We start from the raw sequence: 27,683 nt of genomic DNA, 5'->3' as shown, positions 1-27,683 counted from the left end.
ATACCTGGTAAGATATTGTGATTGTGCAGTGTTGAATCTTCTGGGTTCACATAATTACTTCAAGTTTATTATTGCACCTACCAAGCACAGCTTGTTATTTTTGGTAGGTAATTATTCCAAGTTTGTGCAGAGGAAGGCAGAGAGACATTTATAATTAATCATCTGTTTTGCAAACGGGAGCAAGGAGTTACGTATGGTTTGAGGTCATGTTCTACAGGAATGCATAAAGGTGTTTTCATTTTATAACACATCTTGAATGAAAGAGCCATATTAAAAAAGAAAAAACAAGCAAAGTTTGTAACTTCAAGTTTCAGTTACTATTTTTTATGGCAGATGTAGTTTTATGAACGTTTTAAAAGACAGTAGCACTTGGATATAGGCTTTCCTGACCACTTATGGTTTTTATTTATTTTTACTGTATTTTTTTGTTGTTGAAATTACATTAATGTTTTTTATAAATATTGTGTAGGAGACGCCCCCAGTGAGATTTATTTGAAGTGAACCCAGTTTCACCACAACAGCTGAATGTACAAACATACACTAAAAATAACGTTCACCACTAAAAATACTAACTCTGATTCAAAAACTATACCCTAGTTATTGATTACAATAAAACACATTCACAATTTCAATCGATCAACATTAGAAATATCCTTATTTACAAAACAAACAAACCTTGTGTCTCTATCGAGGTGGCCGCTAATAACAAGACACATTTTTAAAATGCTGCTGCAACTCGTCTTCTGTCCTTTTCTGTCATTAAGCTGCCATTGCAGTGGAAGCTCTCTTATCAAAATAAAAGCATCAAATCAAAAAACGGAAGTCAACCATATATTACACAAAATAAAACGAAATAAAGGCAATAAGCGCTAAGAAAGGAATACAACGTATAAGGAACTTAATTTGGGGTTATTTACTTACTGTGTTTGTTTTATGGGATTTCAAATGGAAATTAGCACTTTGCTAAGTCTGGTATATTTCTGGAAATCCTGTATGTTCACTAATATGAGCTGTCCCATTTATAAAATGTGCAACTTTGATGAGAAATTATTTTATTCTTTTGGAACGTACAGAATGTGTATTGCACATTAAAAGCAACAACAACAATCTACGATATTCTTATCAGTCCAGTGTAGGAAATAGTAATCAGAGTGCTTTTATCCTAACTTATTCTCCACTCTCATCATGATAAATCACAAATGAAATCCCTTCCCATTCCTCTCTCCCCGCTCCAGCTTCAGAGCCCCCAACCCTAACCAGCCTGCCTGTTTACATTATGAGCTGTATGTGTCTTCACACTCGAGCGGCGCTCGTGGCGTTTCTCCATGTACTGGCCGGGAGCCAGTCTGCTGGAACCACCGTCGGACCATATGAGATCACCCTCCGCAGCGCTGACCTCTGGCTGACAGACAGCTCAGCGTGCGGCAGCAGGTGAACTTTTTTAGATGACTCCAACTACTACTAAAATATTGATGCGCTCGTAGGGGCCATGAGCAGGGTGAATATTTTTAGGCGTTCTCTCTCTCTCGTCATCTCCGTTCCCCCATTTCTCCCCCTCTCTCGACACCGCACTAATGCATCTCTTCTGTTCCATTGAGCACATTGGTGTGGCACATTCCCCCTGCCTCAGCGGTGCACTGGACCACGGCTTAATGCTCCAACTTCACTCCCCGCCACCGCTGAGAAACAGGGCGGTAGCCGAAGAAGCCTTGAGATCTAATTAAAAGCCGGTTTTGATGATTAATCGGCTATCGATTAATGAAACCGATTCCGTTTCTTTTCTTTTTTTTTTTTTTTTTGCATACGCTCCCTGACCTCCAGGTGGGGCATGCGAGACAAAAACGAGGGGCGTGGTGGGGGCGTCTGACTCCTCTTCCATCAACGGAGAACACATTAGCATTTATAAACAAGCGCCTTCATTAGCATCACAATTACACACCGCGTTGGTACATAATTGTGCCAAGAGATAATGCGGCGCCTTAGTACGGCTGGTCTTTGAAACCCTGCCTCACCTTAATTTTGCCCGGGAAAATGGAGTTCCTGATGGAAAAGAGATAAAATTCAGTCACTGGGTGGGAGACGTGACAGCAGGTCACAGATGAGACACTCTATTATTCTTTTTTTTTTTTTTTTTTTTTAGCTTCTATCACCGTTTTCCTCTCTGTCGAAGATGGGACGGACTTAAAAAGAATCCTTTTCAATCCTCCCTCCCTCCTTTTGAATGAAAGCGACTCTGCACACACACACGCACACGCATACACACCTTTAGATCTGCAATTTGCAGCGTGCCGTTCTCCATCAAGGTCACTCGGGGTTTATTTCCCTGCAGCCTCTCTCCATCTTTCTCCCATGAGATCTTGACTGAGGTGCCTCCAACTAAGCGGCAGTGCAGCTGTGCCATGGCCCCCCGGGACACGGTCTGGTTGGCCGGGCCCTGCCGGATGATCGGTGGGATACGACCCGAAGGCCCTGGCAGTTTAAACGGAGAGGATGAAAAAAAATAAAAAAAACTATTTGCCCCCCCCCGCCAAATTTATTCTGTTTGTACTTTTTTTTCTTTTATCTCAGCTAAATGTTGGAAATCCTCAACTCCTTTTAGAGTCAAACACAGTTAGCAAACACAAAATGCGGTTTTCAAATAAAGAGCAGAAGAAGATTTCCCAAATCAAAATGGGTTCATGTGAGTAAAAAAAAATGCCCCCTAAAACTAAAATCTACTTGTGCCCCCTTTGGAGATAACAGCTGCCGTCAAACGAGTTAGGACACTCTCTCTACCTCACTGTGAAGGCATTTCGTCCCACTCCATAATCCGCACTGGAGGGTTTCACAGTACAGCCGGTTTGCTTAAGGTCAAGCCACATCATTTTAATTGTCTGTAAGCCCAGAGTTTGACTAAGTCGCAAAAAGCGTCTTTTTGTTGAGCTGTTAGAGATGAACTTGCTTGTTCTCTCTGGATTATTGTCCTGCTGCATAATCCAGGTTATCTGTAGCTTAAGGTTGTTTCCTTCAGGGGTTTCTGCTGTAGATCTTGCTCTTTCCTGCATGAACACTGACCTTAACTGAGGCAAGTGAAGTCAGGTGTGCTCTAGGGTTTGCTCTGGATCCTTTTTTTAAACCTCCTGAGGAGACACTGATGCACTCTTTGAGAAACTTTGGTCTGCTGACCAATGCTCAGGCGGTTCACCACTCTTCCATGTTTTCTCTATTTGAGTATAGAGTGACTCACTGGAGCTCTGAAGCCTTGAAATGCCTTTGCTAATCTTTGCTAGATGTCACTTCATTTCTCACATATTCTCAAATTTCTTTAAAACGGGACATTTAGGGTGTTTTCATATCTGACAGTCCAGTGCTCTCGGTTCGATTGGGATCAAAATTGTAGCATTTGTTAAATTTTCAGATGGTGTGGTTCTCTTTCCCACTGTATTGCGTGAAATGAAACAAACCCTTTGACAAACCTGTTCCTCTCCTCACCTGTGGTGGAGCTGCACCAAGAACCACTGAAGGAAACAACACAAAAAACCTCCAAGAAAGACTGAGTGCAACTTCACAAAATTTAAAAAGAATGAAGTGGTGTCAAATTTTAGCGATTGTAGGATTTTTCTTTTGTCGTTGGTAAAACAATATGGGCCATTTCTCACGCTGGCGCTGGACTCAAGTTTGTTTTGGTTGTATTTACCCATAATGCCCTGTGCTACAGTCCACTTCCTGCTTTTGGAGTGGCTTCCCATCCATCTACATTCACATATACTTTTTTTTTCACACAGGCCTAAGTTGGTTTGGCAGATGTTTTATCTTCATTTGAAAACCGAATTTTGCATCGGCTTGGGTTAACGTTAAAATAGCTTGATGAAGAGCTTCAACATTTAGATGTGACAAAATGCAAAAAGACAAAAAAAAAAACACACATACATCTGGGAGCAAACTGATTATCGCAGTACTATATTTTAGTGGTGCTATCTCCATTCTGCAGTGGCATTTAAAGCAGAAAATTAAGGACAAACACATTTAGAAGACTGAGGGAATGTAATTAGAAAGTTGCCAGCTGTAAAATGCGCAAGGGAAAAAAAACCCTTCAGATGCAAACAGGTAGAGTTTAATAGGCTGCATAAAGAGGACAGAAGAAGGCATAAATCTGCCGTTTACAAGCTGCCTGAAAAAGAACATTAGGTCTAGAATTCATTGCTCATCACTTATGGGGCCTCCGACTGTGCCCTCGCTCTGAGCCCCCATTGTTGTGCACCTACTAAGTAATTAATGTGTTTACCTTATTAGCTGGTGGTGAAGAGCAAACCTGGCAATATGACCCTGTGGGTCAAAGACGTACCTCCTTCCACCTCCAGCAGAGCCTTGGTCAGCACACTTCCTGCCACGCTGATGGCCTGGCAGACGTAGAAGCCCGAGTCCTCGGGGTGGACATCCGCGATGATCAGCTCTCCGCTCATGGAAACGGAGTACCGACCGGACTGCGACGGTGGCTGACCGGGAAACAGCAGCATCTGGACACATCGATGCACAGGCCGAGTGAGAAAGATCGTGTAGATTTGGTCCATTTGAGACGTTCTGAAGTTTATGAAAAAGCCAAAGGAACGGCAGAAGCTGAAAAAAATCTCCCTGTTTTTCTCAGTGTATTTAATTGGGATTTAATTATGATAGATCAACAAAAAATACGCAGAGAGCCAAGGCTCAGTCAGATTTGGTAGAAACAACACAATTGTTCCCAGTTCTGTTCACGGATATCATCCCCAAAGCATGATGCTACCTACACCATGCTTCGTTGTGGAACTAGTGAATTTAAGGTGATATAAAACATAGTTTTCTGCCTCCTGTAATGTTTCGAATGTTAAATTTTGTGAAACTTAGAACAGAACTTCCAAACATTTCCATCTCCTACATGCCCAGTAGCAAACTGCAAATACGACCTCTGATGGCTCTCCTCTCGCTCTCTCTTCCATAAGGGTCAGATTGATTTATTGAAAACCCACCGGTTGCCCCGTCAGCAGATTCCTCCACCTGATCTGCGGCTCCAGACTGATTTAAATCGTGTTCTTTAGTCTCCATTACGCTGTTTGTTCACAAATGTTTTCCAACAAACCTGCACAGAACAGCTGGATTCATGCTAAAAACTAAATTACACACAAATTAACTATTTAGTAATTAGGTGCTTGTGAAGGCAACTAAAACTTGATTTTATTGTAGGGTCTTACTGTAAAGTGAACAGAATACAAATTAACGCCACACTTTCCACATTTCTGAGATTCCACGTTTAAAAACACACACACAAAAAAAGCCTTTTTTCATTTCTTGTTTCTTTCTCAATAGACTGAGCCCAGCATAATAACTGCAGCTTTTACATCAGTCAAATCTGAACTACATTTTTCTACAGTGAAAATTTTGATTAACAAAACTTCTGCATTGTGGAAAAGAAAAAGGGAATTTAAAGTTTTATTTCTCTAAAATCTAATAAATCAACGCAGCTTTAGCCCTTTTTGTTGCTGGTAAAGTGTGAGGATGGGCTTCGTCAGTGAAAAGTGTCTTTTGTTCTGTTGCGTGTGGAACGTTGTGTGCCTGGTGCAAAAAAAAATTTAAAAATTCACGCAAGAATCAATGTAATTTTCTTTCCCTTTAACCTTCAAAAAACCTGACTAGTTTAAAGATTAAGTGGAAGATACGGCTTGAATCTCCCAATTAACTCTTCCTCTCTGTTGTGCACAATACCCCGCACGGCTGCAAGCATTCCCACATAAAACCCCGATAAATAAATCAAATTAAAGCGAATAACCGGCATTCAAGGTGTTTGTTGACGATGTACCAGATGTCTTGCAGTTCTGTCATCCTGTTTTTTCCGGATGTAAAACGAGGGGGGAAGGGATCCGTTCAGCCAACCACTTTATTCCTCTAAGAGGCTTAGATCTCGATGGATGGACCAAAGTTATAAGGTTACAGATAATCCTCCAAATAGAGTGAAAAAAACAAACAGCCAAGCACAACTGTAAGCGGAAGCAGGCATGTGTATTCGTTAATACTGCATGGGGACGAAACCAAAAAAAAAAACACCGAGCTTTATATGTCTGTGCTTGGAGTCGGTGCAGGTAGCTGCTAATTGAGCAGAGCTGAATTTATAGTCAGGATAATGTGGAAGCAGAGCAGAGTTTGCCTTGTAGGAGCACTTTCAGCACCTGCTAAGCCCTCCTTCATTCCCCTGCTTTATTCCTCCAACTGCATCCGGATCATATTCCTGCCGACGGGGGTGGGGGGGTTGAGAGCAGAGACTATGAGGCTGAAAAAATGAAGGTTCTCTTAATCCTCAGCTTTCCTGCAGGAGCCTCAGGTTTAGTACCAACACCGGCATGGAAATGATAATAATCCCCTCCGCCTCGGCCACGATCCCCATTCTAGGCCCAGAGCATGATGCTACCTCCACCAGGCTTAAGTTTGGGCATTATTTAGGTAATGTGCTGTATTGTTTTGAGAGCCACGCCTGCCTCTTGAAATGGCGGCCAAAAGTGAGACCTTGGTTTTATTAGACGACGATGTGTTTCACTTAGTGATGAAGTTCCTGAAACAAATGGGTTATTCTAGTTTTTCCCTAAAAGACTTCAGTTTGTTTCCATTAAGTTGTACAGATTATGCCACAGTATGGATGACAAAAAAAAAGTCTGCAATGACAAATCTTTGTCTTGAATTGGAAAAACCTTTTATATCCTTTGTGTAAGCTGTATTTTCCAGTAGGTTATCTCTCCCAGTAAGCTGTATGTGTAAAAACGTGTGCAACATTTGTCTTGAAAATGTGTTTTGAAGAGTGTGGGCAACTCAGAAAAAAAGGTGTCAGGATGAAATCAAAAAGAAAAAAAAAGAAAACCTGCACATGTTGGGGTGAGTCATTCTCGCCTTTCAAAGGGAGGTGTGAAACTCTGTTTATTGATATGACAAACAATAAAGAGCTTGTAAAACTGTTCAAGCAGCTAACACCAACACATAAAAAACAACAACTGCAAACTTTCCACTCACAAACATCTTATTCTCCGATCCAGCCTCTTACCTGGCTGCCCTCTTTCTGCCAGAAGATGGCAGGTGGAGGGTTTCCTGTGGTGCCACATTGGAAGGTTACACTCCTCCCTTGGGCGGCAATCTGGTCTCTGGGCTTTGCAGTAATCTGAGGCGGCACTGGAAGGAAAGGAATACAAGAAGGTTTATTAAGAGCATTAGTTGATAGAGGAAAAAAAACTAGCTTTTTCTGATTGCATCCTTGTGATTAGCATTCACAAGATGTACATTTGTTTAACAAATTTTGATGGACGATAATTTGTCCCAGAAATTATTGGGATAAGTGATAATATTGTCATGTAGAGACCATTTTCAACTAATATAATAAAAATAAATAATAGTAATAGCATTAATGCAACTACACCCACTCAAACATTAAGTTTTTAATTTCTAAAAGAACTCTTAACAAAATGGCGGCTTTTCAACTGGGTTAAAGGGGAGTGTCTCTTAAACAACTGTTGTCCAAATGGAAATGATTGCGCTCGTTTTAATTTATTGTGTAATTAATTGATTTAATGATTACTGTGACAGGCTTATGTATTGATAAAGTGATATGGTGACACACTGTTTTCAATAAACCACTCTTTTGTTTAGTTTTTTTGCCTTGAAAAGACAGACTGCTCCTTCCAGAAGGAAAGAAGCCCAATTATCTTGATGTCTTCTTCATGACTGATGGTAGGATGGATTGCAAGATGGATAAATGGATCGGGAGGCTTCGTCTGTCTGTAGTGGTAAACAGAAAACCGAGCCAAAAAGGCAGAGCACTCCAGCTAGCACTCTATCTGGAGATAGAGATCACAAGTGAAAAGACTTGATCCGAAATGCTATTGGCTGAAATTGGCTTTCTTCATAGACTCAGCCTGGGAGATAGGAGAGCATTCCTGTCACGGTGGAAAAGCTGAGCTGCTGCTGCTCCTTTGCCACAAAAAAGTCAAGGAAGCAGGTGATGAGGGTCTCTCCTGAACGCTCAGCTTTAAACCTCCAGGACAAAGAAGCCCGCCGATCTCCAATCAACCACACGTCGCCAGTAGCGGTATCTGATATGGGCGAAGTGGGTAGATGCCCAGGGCAGCTTCTCCTTTAGGGCGGCCATAATAGTAACCCATTTTGCAGTTAAATTTGTAGCCTATTTCTTGCTTGAAAAGTAATTATTTCACAAAGTGTAGGACTTTTTTTATAACAGTTGTGCAAATTGATTTGTGTGTTTTAAGTGAAGTGGTGTAAAACATGTTTCTAAAAATTAATGTAGATGTTAATTGACAGTTAAGTAGTAAAATGTGTCTTGATCAAAATGCAACACATAATTATATCAATGTTTGACTCATGGTGCAGTTTACTTTAATTGCATTTATTTTCTACAGTATTGTATACTTTTAACAGGAGTGTATATGGTATGTTTGTCCCCTGCTATGTGTGTTTATTGTATTTTATTATTCTTGTTTCTCCAACATTTTTCAAATAAAATATTAATTTTATTCATTTATTGGCCCAGGGCCCCAAACAAGCTCTGACTGCCCCTGTACGTGGCCCCTCTGTTCGCTGAGCTTCACTGACTGCCACTAATTCAAGTCACCAACGTTGGCCTAAAAAGTTCCCCTCACTGTCATTATATCATAAATGTTTATTTGATGGGATTTTAGTTTTATTTCAAAGCGTTGGGTCTGAAAGCCGATTTACATAAACGTAAAGGATTAAAAATGGCTGCAAACGTATTAAGTCCCTCTCCATCACAGCTGTTTACTCTGATGTTAATCGATAAAACCCTCATTAGCTCTTAACAAGCTGAATGGAAGGATCTATTTACCCTTCTGAGCCAGTTTTGAGCTATCTCCACTCTCTCATCCGTCTCTGATCATTAATGAGAGAAATCACCTCAAGCTGAACTGAAGAAAAACAAACGGGAGGAAAAAATAAAACCCTGACACGCAGCAGATCGACGCTGCACAAACTGCCACCGTCCTCGTGACATTTTCTTTCTGGCTTATTTTTGGAAAAGGTCTCAAAAAGCTCTCATTCTCCATCTGAGGTCGGATCGCTGCAATATCCACGACGTCATCGCGTCCTCCGAGGATTCGCACTGACCGCTGCCCACTACATCCAGCTGGATTGATTGGCTCACAATTCCCACAGAACATGGAGCTTCTCCAGCCTGGATCCATCTGCTCTACGGTGTCTCTGCATCATGCATGTGAGCACAAACACAGAGTTGCCCATCTGCAATACCGAGGGGAAAAAAAACTTACCGACTAACTTTAGTTTCTGCTGGAATTACATAAGCAACACTGGTCCAATAACATCATCATGACCAAAGGAATAAATTATGTACTGACTTAAAGCTGCAGAATGTAGCTTTTCTGAACTTGCTATGAGGAAGAAGCTGCACTGTAGCAGAGAGCAGGAGGGAGGGTGTGAGCAGCACCTTTACAAGCATGATTGACATCGCTAAGACCCTCCTCCTGGCTCTGATTGGTTGTTTATGACCAAACATGTATTTCTGCAGATGGCAGTAGAATCACAAAGAGAAGGCAGAGTAGCTTGATTTTTGTCTCATGTTATACTAATACATAGTTTCTCCTATTCCACTCACATGCAGAGTTCTGTAAATTCACACTTATCAAGATAGTTCACAAACTTAACAATGAGCCCTAAACTTTGTCAATTAAATTGACACGGGTAGCAGAAACTTGCCCTCAATTATTAATCAAGAAGGACAAAAAAAATGCTGAGAGAAGTTAGCCAGTGACTGGACTCGACCAATTTGGGCCAAACCGCATTACTTAAGCACTATCAGGTCACGGGGGTTTAAGTAATACGACTCAAAGTCAGCTGTTTTCAGTGTCAATAAGATATTTACCACAAAATAAAAAAAAAAAAAAAAACAGAGATGTATGCGTGAGCTGATTAAAAGACAAACTGTATTTTCTCTAACCTTTACCAGACTCTCAGCAGATGAGAGTGAAGGCTGAACGCATTGCAGTAAAGCTGCTCTGTTTTATTTCTTTTAGATTTCCACCTCATTCACTCATGGACCATGCAGCATTTTTTTTTTTAAATCTCAGAGTTAAGATAAATATTGGCATTCTGTAGGGAACACATGCGCAGAGGCTGATGTTTTAGTAACGCTAGATGAGCCAACTGTGCTAATCGCTAGCAAAAGCAAGCGAAAGGCTGTGAACTCTAGCAAACATTTTCTCTTCGTATAATAAGAGTAAAACCTGATTTACAGCAGCTGCTCTCTCTCACAAGCACACACATAGTGCGAAGCCTGCGCCTCCAATAGGTCAGCTATGAATATTCGTGGCAGGAAGGTTAGAAAAACATTCTGAATTATGTTCTGACAGCTTTTCTTACCATAAAGGTCTTAAAGACAAATCAGACTACAGATGATTGCGAGTTTTTTTTTTTTTTTTAGAGCCATCGAAACACTTTCAACCTGAAAATTTTGAATTCTGATTAAAATCCCAATGTATGCAACAAATACCAACACCAGATGCACATCTAATCACAGGACCAACACAGATACACACGGTGGAATGAATGATGATTCCTGCTGGGACGCAGCAGAATTGATCAGAGAGCCACTGGGTGATCTGTTAATGGCTTTTCTAGTTAATTTATAACAGAATAAATGCATGTTGTAAACTTTAAATCCTGCAGGTTCAGCTAAAGGAACAGTAGTTCTTACTCCTTTTGCTTCACTCAGCCATGTTAAACATTTTCGTACCATTTAAGATTCTCAATTTAGTCCTCTGTGCGTTTTAATTTGTATTTTCTTCATTCAGATTGTGTTTTTCTCATTATCGTTGCAGGGCATTCTAGGACACTGCCTCACTATTGTGTTGTTTAGTTGTGAGACCGACTAGAGGATTAAATCACTTCCTTTCCCCGCTGTAGATCTGAGGAGTTCACCGAGATGTCACCTGGCTTTTCCCTGACTGCAGTCGAGGCAAAGGATTCAAAACAACAAACTATTGGAAAAGTAGAAAAATGAATCCTAAGTAATGATGACGAGGGGGCACGAAAATCAATCTATGCAGCGTTCGTCGCTCATGATTTTTGTTTGTTTTGTTTACGCTTTGTCACGTTACAATCAAAGACATCCATGAACAAGACAATATAAATAACTGCAAATTTGCAAAGTGGGATGAAAGGAAGTCATCTATCCATCCTTCATTTTCTACACCCAGTTAATTCATGAAGGGTTGTGGGTGCCTATCTCCAACTGTCAGCAGGAGCCTGGATAAAAAACAAAAGACTTTCCAAAATGTTTGCGTTCTTCAAGATAAAATCCAGGGAAACAAACTACTTTCAGAGCTAACATTATTAGTCAGCAGAGTCTACCTGAGTGAAATTTAAACACAGCTGTTCTGTGAAGCCCTCAGACATCTGCTGGAGAGGATCAGTAAAAAAAAAAAAAGAAGCATAATGAAAAGGAACAAATCACACAGGTCAGGAATAAAGATGTGCAGGAGTTTAAAGCAAGATTAAGTTATAACGGAGCTTTAAACTTACAGATTCAGTTCATGATCAGGTTGGGCAAAAAGGGAATTATTCAGAGAAGCAGCCAAGAGACGCACAGTGACTCTGGATGAGCTGCAGAGATCCACAGCTAGTGTTGGAGAATGTGTCACTACGGCAACAGTCAAATTCACAAATTTGTCCTAAAAGAAAGCCTTTGTTGAAGAAAAGCCTTAAAGCTGCAGTAACTTTCATAAGGAATATGTTTTACATATTTGTTGAAATGGTCATTTTGTCACAACAATAAGAGAATAATGATATGTGAAAAAAGATCGTTATGAATTTTGATGCCTTGTTGTATTTGTGTAGTTGAAGGTCTAAATAAAATCTGATCTAAATAAAAATAAAAACACTGAGGTCCTCTGCCTCCTCTCAGTGGCCCTGCTGCCATCTGCAGAAATAAACCAATCAAGAGCCAGGAGGAGGGATTTAGTGCCATCAATCACGCTGGTGTACGTTCTGCTAAACTGTTATTGGTGGAGAAACAAATTGCCATTGTAGAAAAACTGTTTATCCGCCGTCGGTAGCTATGCTAACTAGCCTGAGCATTCACAACAGTGGTGGCTGGGGGCAGCAGCACATACACAAGGATGATTGACTGTGCTAAATCCCTCCTCCTGGGTCTTGATTGGTTTATTTCTGCAGATGGCAGCAGGACCACTTTTATTTTTATTTAGATCAGATTTTACTTAGACCTTCAACTATACAGGCTCTGATTGATTGTTTCTGACTGAGCGATGTATTTCTGCAGGGAGGAGGTAAAAGGAGCTTGATTTTCTTCACAGATTATCTGTGTAAAAACTCAAGGTTAAGCTATCACAACATGGTGACTGTTTCATATAAAAAATACATATATTTTAAAATATTTGTTAAAGGTTATACTGCAGCAGTGAGGGGGATAAAACCTGCTAGAGGCCACAGAAGACATGAGGCGTTTAAGGTCTTGGCCGTAACGCAAAAAATTTGACAACGTTCCAGAACACAATTACTTCTGCCCCGCACTTTAAAAGTTTTTTTTTTTTCTTTTGAGAATTAATTTACAACCTTCTTTATTCTTTCTGTCACCCAAAAGCAGCTTTAATTTCCTTTTAAGGGGAAGCTCAAGTTGCTTATATTTTAAATCCCGCATGCTTACCTATCCTAGTTTAAAGCAAAACCACATCAAAGTAAAGCTATGTCATTATTTAACTCTGAGACATGGGTTGAGTTCTGATTAAAACACTTTTCAGCTCCACTTTCTGCTGCTTGTAGCTGCAACTCAAGGCAGGATTTGCATGGTGTCACATTATCCTGACACACTGCCTTGGACATGGCAGATGCGTGTAGAAGGAGTCCTTAATCTGGTGTTACACAGTCTGGGGCTTCCTTATGCCTTACTGCAGCAACAGACGCTGTCAATGTGTCAGCACCTAATGGAGGGACTTATTTACACCATTAGGCACTGATTGTTGCTTTTAAAAACCATTAGGAATAACAGATAGAAAATAACCTAAATTACCGAGAGACACGAATGTCGTTTTCTTTTTTTTTCTTTCTATCTTAGATAAGAATTAGATCTTGTGGAATGAGCGAAGTGGAATGATGATAGGGCTTGAAAAATGATGGGTGGAGGGGAAAAAAAATAGAAAACTAATGAAATGGATGAAACACTGAGCCAGAAAATAAAAAGCACGGAAAAGTGTTTACAAAAAAAAGAGCAAGAAAGAAGGTTGAACAGAAAACTGTCGGGTTTGGATTTCATTCGCCGTGATAAAGGCATTAGTGAATGAAGTCATCCCAGACTGTTCAAACCAAGACGCATGACGAGTGTGTGGGGAGAGAAAGGGCACTGAGAGTTAGGCAGAGAGAGAGGGGAGATAAGGAGACAGGAGGAGAGAGAGAGAGAGAGAGAGACAGAGAGAGAGTGAGAAAGAAAGGGGGAGTCATGTCTTATTAATACTGTGACTGCTCTCTGGCAGTGAGTGAAAGTACACATCCATCAAACATCTGTCAAACAGCATAATCCATACGGTTTAACATAAGCTGCTGGCACCACCGTCGGACCCACACAGATGCTCCCATCTGAAAACACAGCAATCATCGGAAAAAAAAAAAAAAAAAAAATCAGCAGCAGGATTTATATTAATACAGCCATCACGTGACCTCACAGGCACCGGGAGCTCCTTCAGTGCATACTCAAGTACGGGTCTGCATGCGGCTCTTATTTGGCATGAGTGGCGCGTGTTCTCACCGTGGACCTGCAGCATGGCCGAGGCCTCCGTCTTGCCCACGCTGTTCTCAGATGTGCAAGTGTACGTCCCGTCATCCTGCTCCTTCACGCGGAACAAACGCAGGTTGTTGCCGTTGCGGATTTCAAACCTGGGAACGAAGCGAGGTGAGACACAGAAAGGGTGGACACGCACACACACACACGCACACACGCACACAAAAAGAAATAAATAAATAAAAAATACTAACTGCACAAAGTGAAAAAAGCAATCTGCTGGTAGGACAAGATAAGATTCACCCCCTCCATGTCACTCAATCTGAAGCCATGATTTTCTTTTTTTTTTTTTTTTTTGGAGGAATTTTCTGGAAACAAATAAAAATGTCCTGAAAAAGGTGATAAATAAAAAAAAAGCCAGACTGAATCAGGCTTTATGATTAAAACAATTGCAATTGTGTTCAAATATAAATTTAAATATCTGGCAATCAATGTCAATACAGAGCAGGCAGTGAGTAAATTAGGTCCATTTAGCACATTTAAAGAAATGAGTTCAAATAGAATGAAATGAGAGTGAAGATAATATGATGTAATACCCATACAAAACTAAAGACGCCATAGGTTTTTCTTTTTCTTAAGTGATGCACATTGGAATATTTTAGATGTTTCTTTTTATACGAAAATCATCAAAATGGAAGAAAACTCAGATATAAATGGCAGGAATATATTGAAGCAATGCTCAAAAGACTAGCAATAGAAAAGAGTGCAGAGTTTGTGCTGATGAAATTTACTAACATAAACTGAGTAAAAGTACAACTCTTTCCATGATGACATCAAAAGCTTTTTTTCTAGGTATTTTGAGTAAACAAACATGATTTAAGAGTCAAAATGCTAAACCATGATAGCCTCATCCTGTCTATGTATTATAAAAGAAAGAAATGACGAAACTGTTCAAAGCTGGGTTGTTTCCACCAATTAATGCTCTTTGAACATTTCCATAAGCTAAACTAAATAATAAAAGATCAAACCTGCTGCAAATGTGTGCTAGAAACTCAAAACTGAGATCTATTTCTAACATACGTCTCTTCAACGGTTCGTGCACATCTCCTTTAGTCTCACCTCCCACGAGGAAGCTCCCCTTCCTCTCGCCGCCAGCGTACGGTGGGAGCAGGATCGCCGTGGACCTCACACAGGAAGTCCACAGTCTCTTCCTCCATGACCACCTGGTTTACCGGGCGCCGTACCAACACCGGACGTTCTGCAGAGGAGGCATTATGCACGAACACATTATGCCAACTAATGGGCAGAATAAAATGCGGTAAAAGTGCAAAACTCCTCACAGATTTCGAAGTTCAGCTTTGGAAACATGAAAACATTTTTTCAAATTATTTCATATTTAAGATGAACCTGTCCCTATGTAAAAAATATAATTCCATCATTTTAAGTCATAACATTTCACAAAATGGTTTCTATTAGATTATTTACAATTTACTACATGATCAATAAGTGCTTAACTCAGACCTGTCTGACAACATAAAGTACAGTACAGTACCACATTGTGGTCCAACAAGTTATAGACATCAGACTGGAAGAAATTCACAGTCATTTCTTAGGCTTTGGGTCTCAGGTAAACATCGAGCGTCATTGTCCAGAACTGTGATGAACATTTCCCCAAAGAGGAAAGGTGAAACTAGCGCCACCCTAGCTAGCTACCATCATTAGCTAGCTAGCTATGTAAGTTATCTATCTAGATAAGTTAGCAAGCTAGCCAGCTAGCTACAGTATGTGACAATATGGCTAAGTCATCTCTTAGGCTCTGAGTATCAGGTAAATAGTGAGAGTCATTGTACACAACTGTGATGAACCTTTCCCCAAAAAGGAAAGGTGAAGCTATCTAGCTAGCTGGACAGATTTTGGAGTGGCCTAATCAAAATCATCACTGTTGTGACTGTTCCAATGAAGCTACTTTAAAATAATTCTCCAAAGAAGCACAAGTCACTATTTCTCAACAGTGAGTTTAAAAACTCATTCCCAGTTATTGACAACCATTAATAAAAGTTATAATAACAGCAAACAGTTGTTTTGTTTTAGTTAGGATTAGGGTTAGTTTTGCACTTTATAGATCATGATTTATTTATTCTGGTCATTTTTGTTAACATTTGTTTAATGATTTGAAACATTATGTTTTGAGAGAGCAAACACTTCTCTGTGAAGATGTGGAGTTTTTACCGTAAACCACCAGCTCGGCAGGATCGCTGTCCCTCTCTCCCACCATGTTGGTTCCCACACACACATACATGCCGGCATCGCTCTTCCTGGTGGGGGAGATCATCAGCTTGCCCCCTCGCATCTAAAGGAGAACATCAGCATAGAATGACAGCTCAGCTCAGAGTCTCCTGACGTCTCACGTATCCTGGATCATTTCAGCCTTTGATGGCAAAAATCCATATTAGGAAAGCTTTCCAGGAATAAATTATGAATATTTTATATCAAAACAACACGTGAATCGTTGTGGTTTTCCCACAAGCGACACAGTGAACTATGTGTGTGTTACAATAAAGTTTCTCCTGCCCTCAGACAGCCACTGCCTATATTTTAAAAGTTGACTTTCAGCAATCTCGCAGCCATCTCCGGGTTTCACACATGAGGGGAGAGGACGACAGGGGCGCCAGGGATCCAGAGATTTTCCAGTCCATAGCGTAACAACATGTCTGCCCTGAATTATAGTCTTTTAAAACTATTGTCAGTCTAAATGAGTATCTCTCCTTTTTGTAAAACATATTCCTCCTTGACTTCGAATGCCACATCATACATGAGGTTCAAAGTAAGAAAAATAAGACAAATCCATTTTTTTTTCTGTTTTGTTCAAAGTGACATTAGCTTTTGCTTTGAGCTTACTATGAGTCAGCTAAAATACATTTCTGCTTTTTGTTCTGCTACAGTAAATGCAGCAGAAATCATAGGTTGTAAATAATTAGAATGTTTTTATTAGTCAGGAAGTGCAGAAACATGTAGGTCTGATGCTCTCAGAGGCAAACTGAAAACTTAACCATTTGAATGCCACCATTAGATAGTGTATTGGGTTTTGCTGCATCACTACAATGTCTAATTTTATACTATTTTTGTACAAAAATAGTGCAAATCCAAATTAAACCTTGTGTTAATATTAGTATTTTTTAAAATTAAAAATGTAATTTAGAAAAATATTTGAAATAAGCTCCACAGCCAAGCTAAGATCAAAACTGGTTTGGATTTACTAATAATTACATTCCCTTAAAAAAATGTTCACATCCCTTGAACTTTTCACCACGTAGTCATGATATGACCTCAAAACTCAATGTATTTTATTGGATTTTATTTGATAGAACATTGCAGTAATGCATACCGTAGCTGTCAATGGTTACCATTGGTTACCAATGCTACCAAGGGTAATCAGTGCCAAATATAAATGTTGGCATTTATAATTTAGCCAACACATGAGTTCAGGCACTAAGGCACTAAGTTAACAATATGCTAAATTGCACGTTTTTCAATTCAAAACAGCCCGAGTTCTAAAAGGGATTAGAAATGAATAACATATTCTACAAAGACTACAGGAACTGGAAATGCTGTAGCTGTTCTGTGGATGAATTTGGAAAATTAAGCCAATTCTTGGTTGGTCCTCTAGTAACATGTCGGAGGCTTTCCCTTCTCCAGCTCCAGTTCGTAACGTAGGAGGTTCAGACAGAGTCAGCAAGTTGAAATCAACAGTCCAATTTATTAAGCCCAAATTACAGCGCTGGTCCATCACCATGCTTCCTTAAGGGAAACACAGGAAATGGCGCCAGACACAAGTTTCTAGTTCCTTTTCTAGGCCTCTATCCAAGCTACGCCCCAAAGAGGGCGTTCCCTTATGAAGTCATCACCTAAACCTCACATGTGCGTATACGTGAGCGTGTGAACATATGTATATGTGCATGAGCATGCAAGCAGCTAAAAGAGAGACAGAAAAACACAGAATCATTTATAACACTAAACAACTGAAGTATTCATGGTTATATCATCATCAAAAACAGAGAGTTTAGGTCAGTGCTCCTGCGTTTATGCTCACCGTGATGCGGTCGTCTTTGCTGCTGACGCGGGCGTTGTTGCGTTTCCAGAAGACAGAGGGTTCGGGGTGACCCCGTGGGGGCACGCACTCCAACACCGCGGGCTCTCCGGCAGCCACCACCACATCGCTCGGGGCCTGCCGGAAATCATCTCTCAGAACTGAAAGAGAAGACGACACGCAAACGCAAAACTCGATTAGCTTGAAAGGCTCTACGGGTCTGAAGTATTAAAACACACAGACGGGGAACCAGCAGGACAAACAAACAACCAGCTTCATCAAAGCATCATCGGTCTGTTTGTCTTGGAAGTAGCTACCACCTTTTTTCTTTTTCAGCCTTGATCAATCTTCCTGTTCAGGACTGAGAAAGTTCATTATTGCACATGCCTGACTGCTCAAATCCCAAATACCCCCGCCCCCCACCTTCAACATCCCTCATGTTCCCCCCCACACCCACGACCTGGTTTTCCTCTTCTTCTGCTGTCAGGACAGACTGAATAATGCACATCTTTCAGTCCAACATGAAGCAAACAAATAATAATGGCGCATTTATAATTTAGCCGACACGTGAGCGAGTAAAAACATTGCTCCAGCGCTGGAGAAGAGATTTAATTTGCTCTCCTGCGGCGGCTGGAGTCAGCAGTGAGCGAGAAAGCCGATCCCCCTGAAGTCGGAGCAACCCCGCGGATGAGGACAGGATGAGAGGTTTGACACGGCGACCTCTGATATCCTCTAATCTTTTCCTGTGATTGACAGATGAAAGCCTCGGCTTGAACCGTGAACCGAGCCTTCTCAAGAGAGAGAGAGAGACAGAGGCTCCTGTACAAATGGAAACTCATGCTTTTAAGGCGCTGACAGCCTTACACTTTCAAACACACACAGACAGTCTCAGACAGCGGGTTTGCCTCGTCCTGTCGGACCGCAGCAGGGTTCTTTATTCTCTCTGTTTCTCTTTTTTTTTTTCAAAACAAAGTGTTTTATTTCAGCCTAATCAATCAATGCAGTTTCCTTTTACACGCTCATTAATAATTTACCCATCTCTCGCTGATACAGAGATAAAACAGCCCATGCTTTTTCACCAATGTGCAATCTGTGTCAAAACACTAAATGTTGATCCCTGTACAGCCCTTTCAGTCAGCTGATCAAAGTATTTGCTGCAGTGAGCGGAGTCACACTTTCCACTTATTCAGCTCTTAAAACAGTCTGAAGACTTAAGTGACTGCAAGGGAGATTTTTTTCCCCCAGCACAGGTGGAATCGCATGCGAAGGAAGAAAAGTGACTTCCTGCTGGCTGACGGCTGCACAAATGAAGCGACGAGTTTCTCAGCTTTAACCTTTGGGAAGAGAAAGACCCCATTCGGCGTCCTGTCACATTCCAATTATTCCGTGGCTTTTTAATGAAACCCTTTCAATTTTGCTTTCTGTGAAACACAATGACAAGAGGAGAGATATGGGAAATTAATGAATGAATAAAATTACAACGTCGCTTCCCGACACTCTAATGTGGCATTAGGAGAGAAAACTTGGCCTTTCATGTTTTCAAGATGAGTCGCTGCCGGGAGCATGGATTTTTCTTTTTTACCAGCTGCTTCGCACACCTCTAGATAATTTCTTATTATTATTATTATTTTGGGAGAAAAAAACTGAAACCCAAACACACAAGCTTTCTGTTTTAGCTGTATTTTTACGGAGCTACAACAGTGACAGCTTCTGCTGCTTTTGGGAAAAAACAAAGATTTGGCATTTAGAAATCAGACATTGGAAATTAAAAAATTGTCGCTGAAATAAAGAAACAAACCCATTGAACAACTTATGATGATATGCTCCAGCTTTTTTTCTTTTTCTGTGACAAGTTTTCAATGCCGCTGCAGGTACTCGAGTGGGAAAAAAACACACACCTTGTGCAGCACATAGCTAGTGATGTGAGATTTACTTCAAGCAAAATAACAAAAATGGAGGACAGTTGTAAAATAAGCTTTTAAATTCAGAAATTTCTACTTTGGGCCAAGCACTATAAACTGTAAAAAATATAAAATAAAAATTTTAGAAGGGCACTTTTTTTGGTCCACATCAATGGACCACCAGGCTCCTTCATGGATCCTTCAGTTTTCCACTCGTCCTACCTGCAGTCCCCTGGTGGTTTATCATTCCTCAACCTCTTGAAAGGGTCTTGTTTTTATGACTACTATCATTATTAATTTTATAAACTGACCACTTACTGACTTTGTGACAATTGTTGTAGGTTTTTCAATGGCACCATTTTGTTTTTCAGTGCTTGATTTTACTACATTTTATTTTTTAATGTCGTGTCTTTTTTTGTAAGCTGTCCACTGTTTTAACTCAAGATATTTTAATCTTGTGTGTATAACTTTAACACTACAGAAGTGCAATTTCTCTTATTCAACCCTAAACATTGCACCTATTCAAAATTAGCACAAAAACTAGAGGTGTACCGATAAATTGGTCAGAAAATAAATCTGTCCCAGTTTCCTTAATTGGGACCGATGTGAAGTCGATATTAAAGCTCTAAACATCAACCGCTGTTCTCTTCAGCTGTTCTGTGAGAAGGGTCAGACCGGCCCACCATGTCATGTCTACACGTTTGCAGTAAACAATAGTTTCTCCTCTGTTGCTAACTCAGTGACTTTCTCGATATATTAAAAAAATCAGAACCGGCCAAAATCAGAATCGGCAGATTGGTAATCCACAAACATCCACACCTTGCTGAAACACTAACAGTGACTCAAACTAAACTGATCACGTCCTCTGGTTTATGTCTAGGCTTTGTGAAGGAGTTGCTCCACCCAGTGCAGGTAGAGCAGGCCTGACTCCACTGGAAATGCCTTCCAGGCGGTTTAGGAGCGGGTTTAGGGGATATATTCATCCCAAACACCAGGCCTTTTATCTGGTTGAGGACTTGCACACAGGCTTTATGGCAGAGGCGTGGACTCAAATTTTACACACTTTCACACCGATGACTCATGACTTCACTTGGACCCCGAACTCTTTGACTTGAAATAACGTGATATCTTACACAAAACACAAAGCGTGTTTCGTAGGAAAAACGTCGATTGCACAACAACGATGAAACGGTGCCAGTCGCGGGATCCAGCCATTTGCCAATATTTCCGCCTCCCGTTGCCACAGCGAGCACACTTCATCTACCGTGCTGTTCGGCTTCCTTTTCTTCCGCATCCTACGATGACAGCAAAGACTCCAGAGGTGGTAGAGAGGTCCTGTCATCCGGCACTATCAAAGAGGCGTGCGTGCCGGATGCTCAGCAGTATAACTCGGCACCATGATATTCTGTCAATTTCAGTGAGATTTGAAATCCAAAAGGAAGCAAGTTAATTTATTTTATATTTTTTTTTATTTCTTTTAGTACAAGCCTGGAGACTGTGACACAAGTGCTGCCAGTGGCTGTGTTGACGTTACGGACAGGTTCCGTCCAGAGCTGCCAGAAATGCGTGGCCACTTTGTTGAGTGATGGACTCAGAGAAAAATGGTTTAAAATAGAGAACCACTGTGTTGTCCTCCTTAAAATCTGAACTTAAGTGTTTTACCTAAGAAAAATAATGACAATGAAACAAAATGGAGAGAAAAAAAATTATACTTTAATATCCCCATTTGTGTAATGTGTGAGCGACCAACACATAGCATGTTGTTACATATGGATTAAATAAATATGGAACAAATACAATGCTTGCAGTGCTTACTTTAGTTTTCTATTAAATTCTCATAATGTCCAAATCTAGAGAAAAAATATAGAAATTAATTTGCTTGCACAGACTAAAAAATAAATAAATTTGACTTGACTTTAAACTCAGCTGGGGATTTTCATGCCTTCAGTTGAAACTTGCATGGAAGGTTTATTTTTTTCTTTTTCTTTGTTATGATACCATCAACAGTAAAAAAAATCAAAATGATAGAATAAACCTTGTGACTTCAGGTTGTTTCAAAAAACGTTCATGAAATTCGCAGAAAATGACAAGATGAAAAGTCTGGGTCACATGAAGCAACAATCATGTACCAATGGACAATGTTTTGTTCGGTGAAATATACAAAAACATGAATTTTGACTTTATGAAAAGCTTCCAACAGTAGAAAGCTTGGTCCTGTTTTAAAACACATTCAGAGCCAGAACACCAGGAACGGCATTCTTTTTATGCCACCAAAAATCTAAAAAACGTTTTAAAAGCAGATAAAAAATTAGAACACTCTCAATGTCACATGCTTTGACCGAATGAATTCAACTGAGAAATTTTTCAAAAATATCTCAGAGTTTAGAGCTCTACTTTAATTATTGGTTTTAGTGCAAATGGCATGCACACACAGTATCAGTGCCAAAATTATTCTATTAAAACATCATTGCAGGAGCTGCAGATGTTTTGTGGATGCAGTCAGAAGGGGTCAGCGTCTGAGAACTTCCCCAGTAATAATCAGCAATAAATATTCCAAAACTGGAGGAAATTTTCCTCTGGAATGAAGATCAGTCGACACATTTACCTCATTGACTCGCCTTTTTTCAGTCCCACTCTAATTTATCTGAACTTTATTGACAGCATTAGGAGCTTAACCTCTTTATTCAGAGGGAAAATTGGATTTTTCCCTGCTTTTTTAAACTTTTTTTTAATTTAAAAGCTGTGACATTTGATAAACAAAAGTGACATGCCTCATCAAAATGGAAATTTGCAACCTGTTCGACATCCTTAAATTTCTCATTAGCCTGCAGTGAGGGTGAATTATTATTCATAGTCAAATAACTTGTCTAAGCGCAGGTGATTATGTGCCCGTGGTTCAATCTGAGGGGTTGTCATGTGCAAACATCTGCCACAGAGAAGTAGACCGAAAACTTATCCTCACCTCACAGGCCAGTCTGGAAATCTTCACAGAAAAAAAAAAAAGAGAGCAAATATGGCTACACCACAACCAGTGGAGGAATTCGTTGGATTTCTATTTCTTCTTTGCAGGTTTGCTACATGTTCTGTTGCTCAGCATTTCTTATTAGCTTTAGCTTCCATGTTGCTCTTCTCTTTTCTGCTATTTCCTGTTTCTGTTCATCAGCTTCTATCAGTTGTTCTTAACTGGTAATCAGTTATGAATGTTGCTCTGGTTAGCATTATGCTATTCTCTATTCGGAAGGAAAATTGTTGCTTTGACAGAGCGCTATGCTAACCAGAGCAACTTGAGATTCCTATGCTGCTCTGGTTAGAGTTATGCTAATGCTGCTCTTGATAAATGCTCCATAGGACTTTTTTTTTTTTAACCGTTAATAGTGATGCTGCTGTTGTTGGCTCTTTTGATTTCACACTGCTGTTGTAATGTCAACATTTGACTGATATCACAATGTTTGCTGGCCATTCTGATGGAGTGTTGTACAAGGAGGAGCTAAATATCTGTAAGATTTTGCTGAGTGCCTGATTTTAAGATAAAAACAGTTTGTTTGTTTGTTTGTTTGTTTGTTTGTTTGTTTGTTGCAGTGTGGTTTCAACACAACCTCATTGAGTCCTTCTGATTTCTGGGTTAATTTCAATTAATTTTATGCTTGTAATTGTGAATATTTGATCCAATACAAGAGTGTTTTAGTTTTTTTAGGGACGATGGCCTCAGCTGTCTTGTGTCATTATCTGATTCTAAAAATCAATAGATTTTCACCTGCTGCTTCGACGAAGTTAAACTTACAGGTCATCATGTATTAGTTTAGTATTTTTCACAGTTTTCAGTCTGATGCAGTGTTAGCTGCTGACACATAAAATGCTTATATACAGTTCAAATAGTAAGTTACTGAAAAAACATTTCACTTTTATTTATTTATTTATTTATTTATTTTTGTTTAATCTATTGGGACATCAACCCTACCAAGATTTGTTTTTCTCCCCTCTACAGCTACAGCCTTTGAAAAATGTCTCTACCAGCTGTGCATTTCTAAGTTTGGACTTTGACTGGGCCATTCTAACACATGGATGTGCTCAGAACTAAACTTTCCCATTGTAACTCTGGCTGAATATTTGGAGTCCACTCCCTGGAAGATGAACCACAGCACCAGTAACACTGCAGCCTCTAACAAGTTTCCATCCAGGAATCCATCAAGCTCATCAACTCTGCTGCGAAAAGTCATTCCTACAGCATGATGCTGCCTCCGCCGTGCTTTCTGTTGGGGATGATGACGTGCAATGTTAGTTTTTCGCAACAAAAAGGGTTTTAGTTTTGGTCTCATCTGTCCAGAGCAACTTCTTCCAAATGTTTCCTGTTTCTCTTGTGATAAACTTGCAATTGTTTTGCACACTTCATTATTTAGTGTGCATAACATTACTAGGTTACTATAGCTTACTATATTAAGCTTTAGTAACCTGGAGTGATGTTTGTGGATGGAGAATGGCTGACTCTAGAGAACCTCTACAGCAGGCGTGCCCAAAGTGAGTCCTTGAGGGCCGGCATCCTCCATGTTGTAGTTCTCTCCCTGGTGGTAGTAACAACCTTTTCAGCATGTCTATGTTCTTCTTTGGCTTTCTAATGAGCCATCATTTGATCTAAGTGAGAGAACTAAAATATGCAGGATGCCGGCCCTCGAGGCCACACTTTGGGCACCACTGGTCTACAGGAATAACTGCGTTTCCAAGGTACTGGACTCACAGAACCAGATGAACAAACTGCATTTCTACATACAGCCACCTCAGCTTTTGATCCCCCAAGTCTCTGGGCGCCAGCCCTCTGAAAAGCAGGATATCCGAGTGCTGAAACACAAGCTCGGGAACAGAGTTAAATCCTGACATCACGAGCCTCCAAAATGTCTTTGAAGTCTAGTTAAAGATAATGTGATCCTCTCTCCTGCTGCGGCTTTAAATCCTGCCACCCTGGTCAGAGCTTCCCAGGGATGTTTGTGTGTGATCATGACTCCGGCGCCGAATCGATCCATCTCCTCAGAAACAGTAGAGAAAATAAGCCACCCCCCCTTCCCTGCTTCCCAAGGGGCCACTGTCCGCAGTATCTTCACAGACATAATGCGACTGGGTTTGCGGAGTAATCTCCTCTTGCTCTGCTCCATCCACGCTGGGCTCAGACACACAGCGCAGCTACCTCAGGGCAAGCGAAGCCTAACCCTCCCCACCCGCCTCTGAACGGGCAAACCTTCACACTCCCTGTGAGCTTAAACAATGGCAAAGCTATAAATGAGTCCCGTCCTTATTTCTGCTGTTCCGGGAGCGGCCGCTCACCGTGGTGACTTTAATATTTCAGGGATATGCAGATTAGGAGATTTAATCTCCCTCAGAATATTCATCGCTTGATTTCTAAGTGATATTTATTCCTATTATTTGGTGTTTAGTGGAGCAGAAGGGCCATCTGTTGGCGTTTCAAAAAAAAAAAAGAGCATTACAGAGGAAAACTGGATAAAGGACAAGGTAATGTCATTGCACGCTCTTTACTTTTAGCTTTTAAGTGGAAATGATGACTGAAACATTAGAAAGGAAAATAATTAGGAAATGTAAATGAAATCAAAGAGCTTCAATGCAAAACACAAGCTAGACTATGAATTTGTGCAGCGGCTTGTCACAATAAGCAATGAATCAATTAATCGGATGATGAATTAAAACGAACTCAACTATTTTCATTTACATGATTTATCATTTTTCTTTCTTTTTGTTTTTGTTTTTTACCAAAAACTGGATGACAAACGTCTTCAGTCTTTTGGTTTGGTCCCAACTAGGCCCTTATTTTGAAGGACAGTTTTGCTTACAGAGACTTCATAATTCATTTTATTGGTCGTTTCTATATTTCTGTATTTATTTTGGATATTTTAGATGTCTTTCAGTTCCAGTGTTCAAGGTTAATTTGAATTTAAAGTCTATTGATATTTGAGAATGTGTTCTTGTATAATTAATATGCCGCTACCACTATATTACGTGAAAATGGTCTCAAAACAACAACATTATCTTTTATTGCATTAACTTCAAGGACAATTTATCGACCAGACGTTTAAATATGTTTTTTGGAGAAGTAGAAACGTAATAATGTTTTAACCTTCTGTAAATATGTTTTTTAAGCTTCCTGAAAGCGACTTACACAAAGCTCAAGCATGCAGTGAACAGCTGCTGGAAACTGAACAATCTCTCACTGCTTTGTTTCCTTTATTCATGGCTGGGATTTGGTTGACCGCTGCGCACACTGCACGGAGTTACACTGTTACACCCAAACACCTGTGTAAACGGATATTCATGCTCATCTTTCTTTTTCTTTCCATCCATTCTACATGCGAACCTGGTGAAGAGGAAGTTCTCGTCTTTTGAATGCCAAGCTTTTACATGTCAAGAATTTGTAAACTTGCTCTGGTCATTGCCAGGTTCCAACTCCAAGTGGGTGAAAACACAACAGTGTTGCTCGGTCTTTTATATATTTAAGATTACATCTAGGGTGTTTTCACACCTGATAGCTCTGTAGACTCAAAATTGTAACATTTGTTACATTTTCAGCTGAAGAAGTTTGGTTTCACACTGCTCTGTGTCAAATAATCCAAACCAATTTGAAACCTTGCTCCGCCTCTGGCCTGTGGTGGCGCTGCACCAAGAATTACTGAAGCGAATCACATGAGAACCTCCAAATAAGACATTAGCACAACTTCCTCTTTCACAAAATAAGAACAAAAACATAGTAGCATCAGAGTTTAGCAGTTGTAGGATTGCACAACCCATTTCCTCCACTAGCGTTAGACTCTTGTGTTTGTTTTGGATGTATTTACCCAGAATGCCCTGCGCTGCAGCTTGCTTCCTGCTTTTTGAGCAGTCTCCGTTCCACTTGCATCCTTGTAGTGAATGCACTCTTTAATAATCTTAGAACCTGGTGTTTCTCTAAAAAAAATATTTCAAATTCAGAATCTATCTTTTGAAAAAGATTGGACTTTCTTGTTTCACCAAAGTACTTGTACAATTCCATCCCAGCACAAACATCAAACATAAAGCGAGGTGGTAGATTGTTTATCACCCACCGCATGTGGACACATTGTAATAATTCGTGATGTGATGTTGATGATGAAGCGATATTCAAGCCAACGGAGGAACGGATATTTTTGCAGACAACTTCACCTACAAATAACACGTAAATAAACATAAACTAATTCACAGTGGAGCTGTATTTGGCCCAGAATGTTTAGGTTGTGAAACAGGAACGTGAACTACTTCAGTTTTGATCTCTTTGAGCTGAACTGAACTGAACTGAACTGAACTGCGTTTGTGAACAACACCCAACAGGGTCGGCAGCAGTGCACGTGTCGCAGATTCTGGAAATGATTTGCTGCCATTGTTCTTTTACTTTATGAGTTGTAAACCGGTTAGACGGTCGGCCTAATCCCATTGTTATGACGCCACACCGTCGTAGCTAATGGAGGCATCGTCCGCAGAGGAGAGGGATTGCTTTAATCCGCCCATTGTCTGATTGCGCTGATGGGGAATGTGAAACCACTCTGGGGGGACCGCCTCCAGTAGACGGTCCCGGTCATAAGTAGCTCAGTTTTTAAAACCGGGATCATGTTTTAATTAGAAGCAGACGGAGGCAGCAGCAGCAGCAGCGCAACGTGAACAAACACTGATTGGTTTCAGACGAACTACGGCAGCAGGGATTCGCTTCTGAGAAATGAATCGCTTAGGTGCAATCCCATCCGACGAGAAGGATATAAACCTGCAGATTCTCTTTAGAGAGGAGAACACAATGCAGGAAAAGACAGGAAATCCCCCACACAGAACTTTGCCTCCTTTGTAATCCCTCATCAGGAGTAAGAGGAACATCTGGCTCTAAAGCCTTTTAAGCAACTTTTATTTTTCATTTGCCCTACTTTATTTT

General features: G+C 40.3%; 1 protein-coding gene across 1 annotated transcript in view; it reads right to left on the bottom strand.

The window, feature by feature from the left end:
* The window catches only part of LOC103139682 (roundabout homolog 2-like), a 73,460-nt gene that overhangs the window by 19,688 nt on the left and 26,089 nt on the right, over positions 1-27,683 (bottom strand). The window contains exons 4-10 of the mRNA XM_016672621.1: positions 17,856-18,013; positions 15,995-16,115; positions 14,885-15,023; positions 13,793-13,920; positions 7,040-7,164; positions 4,325-4,496; positions 2,264-2,469 (exon numbers count right to left, since the gene is read on the bottom strand). Of these exons, the coding sequence (XP_016528107.1) occupies positions 2,264-2,469; positions 4,325-4,496; positions 7,040-7,164; positions 13,793-13,920; positions 14,885-15,023; positions 15,995-16,115; positions 17,856-18,013 (1,049 nt within the window). The remainder of the gene's footprint in view (positions 1-2,263; positions 2,470-4,324; positions 4,497-7,039; positions 7,165-13,792; positions 13,921-14,884; positions 15,024-15,994; positions 16,116-17,855; positions 18,014-27,683) is intronic.

Source organism: Poecilia formosa, unplaced genomic scaffold (assembly GCF_000485575.1).
Source record: "Poecilia formosa unplaced genomic scaffold, Poecilia_formosa-5.1.2 Scaffold63, whole genome shotgun sequence".
NCBI classification, from domain to species: domain Eukaryota; kingdom Metazoa; phylum Chordata; class Actinopteri; order Cyprinodontiformes; family Poeciliidae; genus Poecilia; species Poecilia formosa.
Note: the sequence above shows the minus strand (reverse complement) of the source record. Positions and strands in the feature narration are given on the sequence as shown.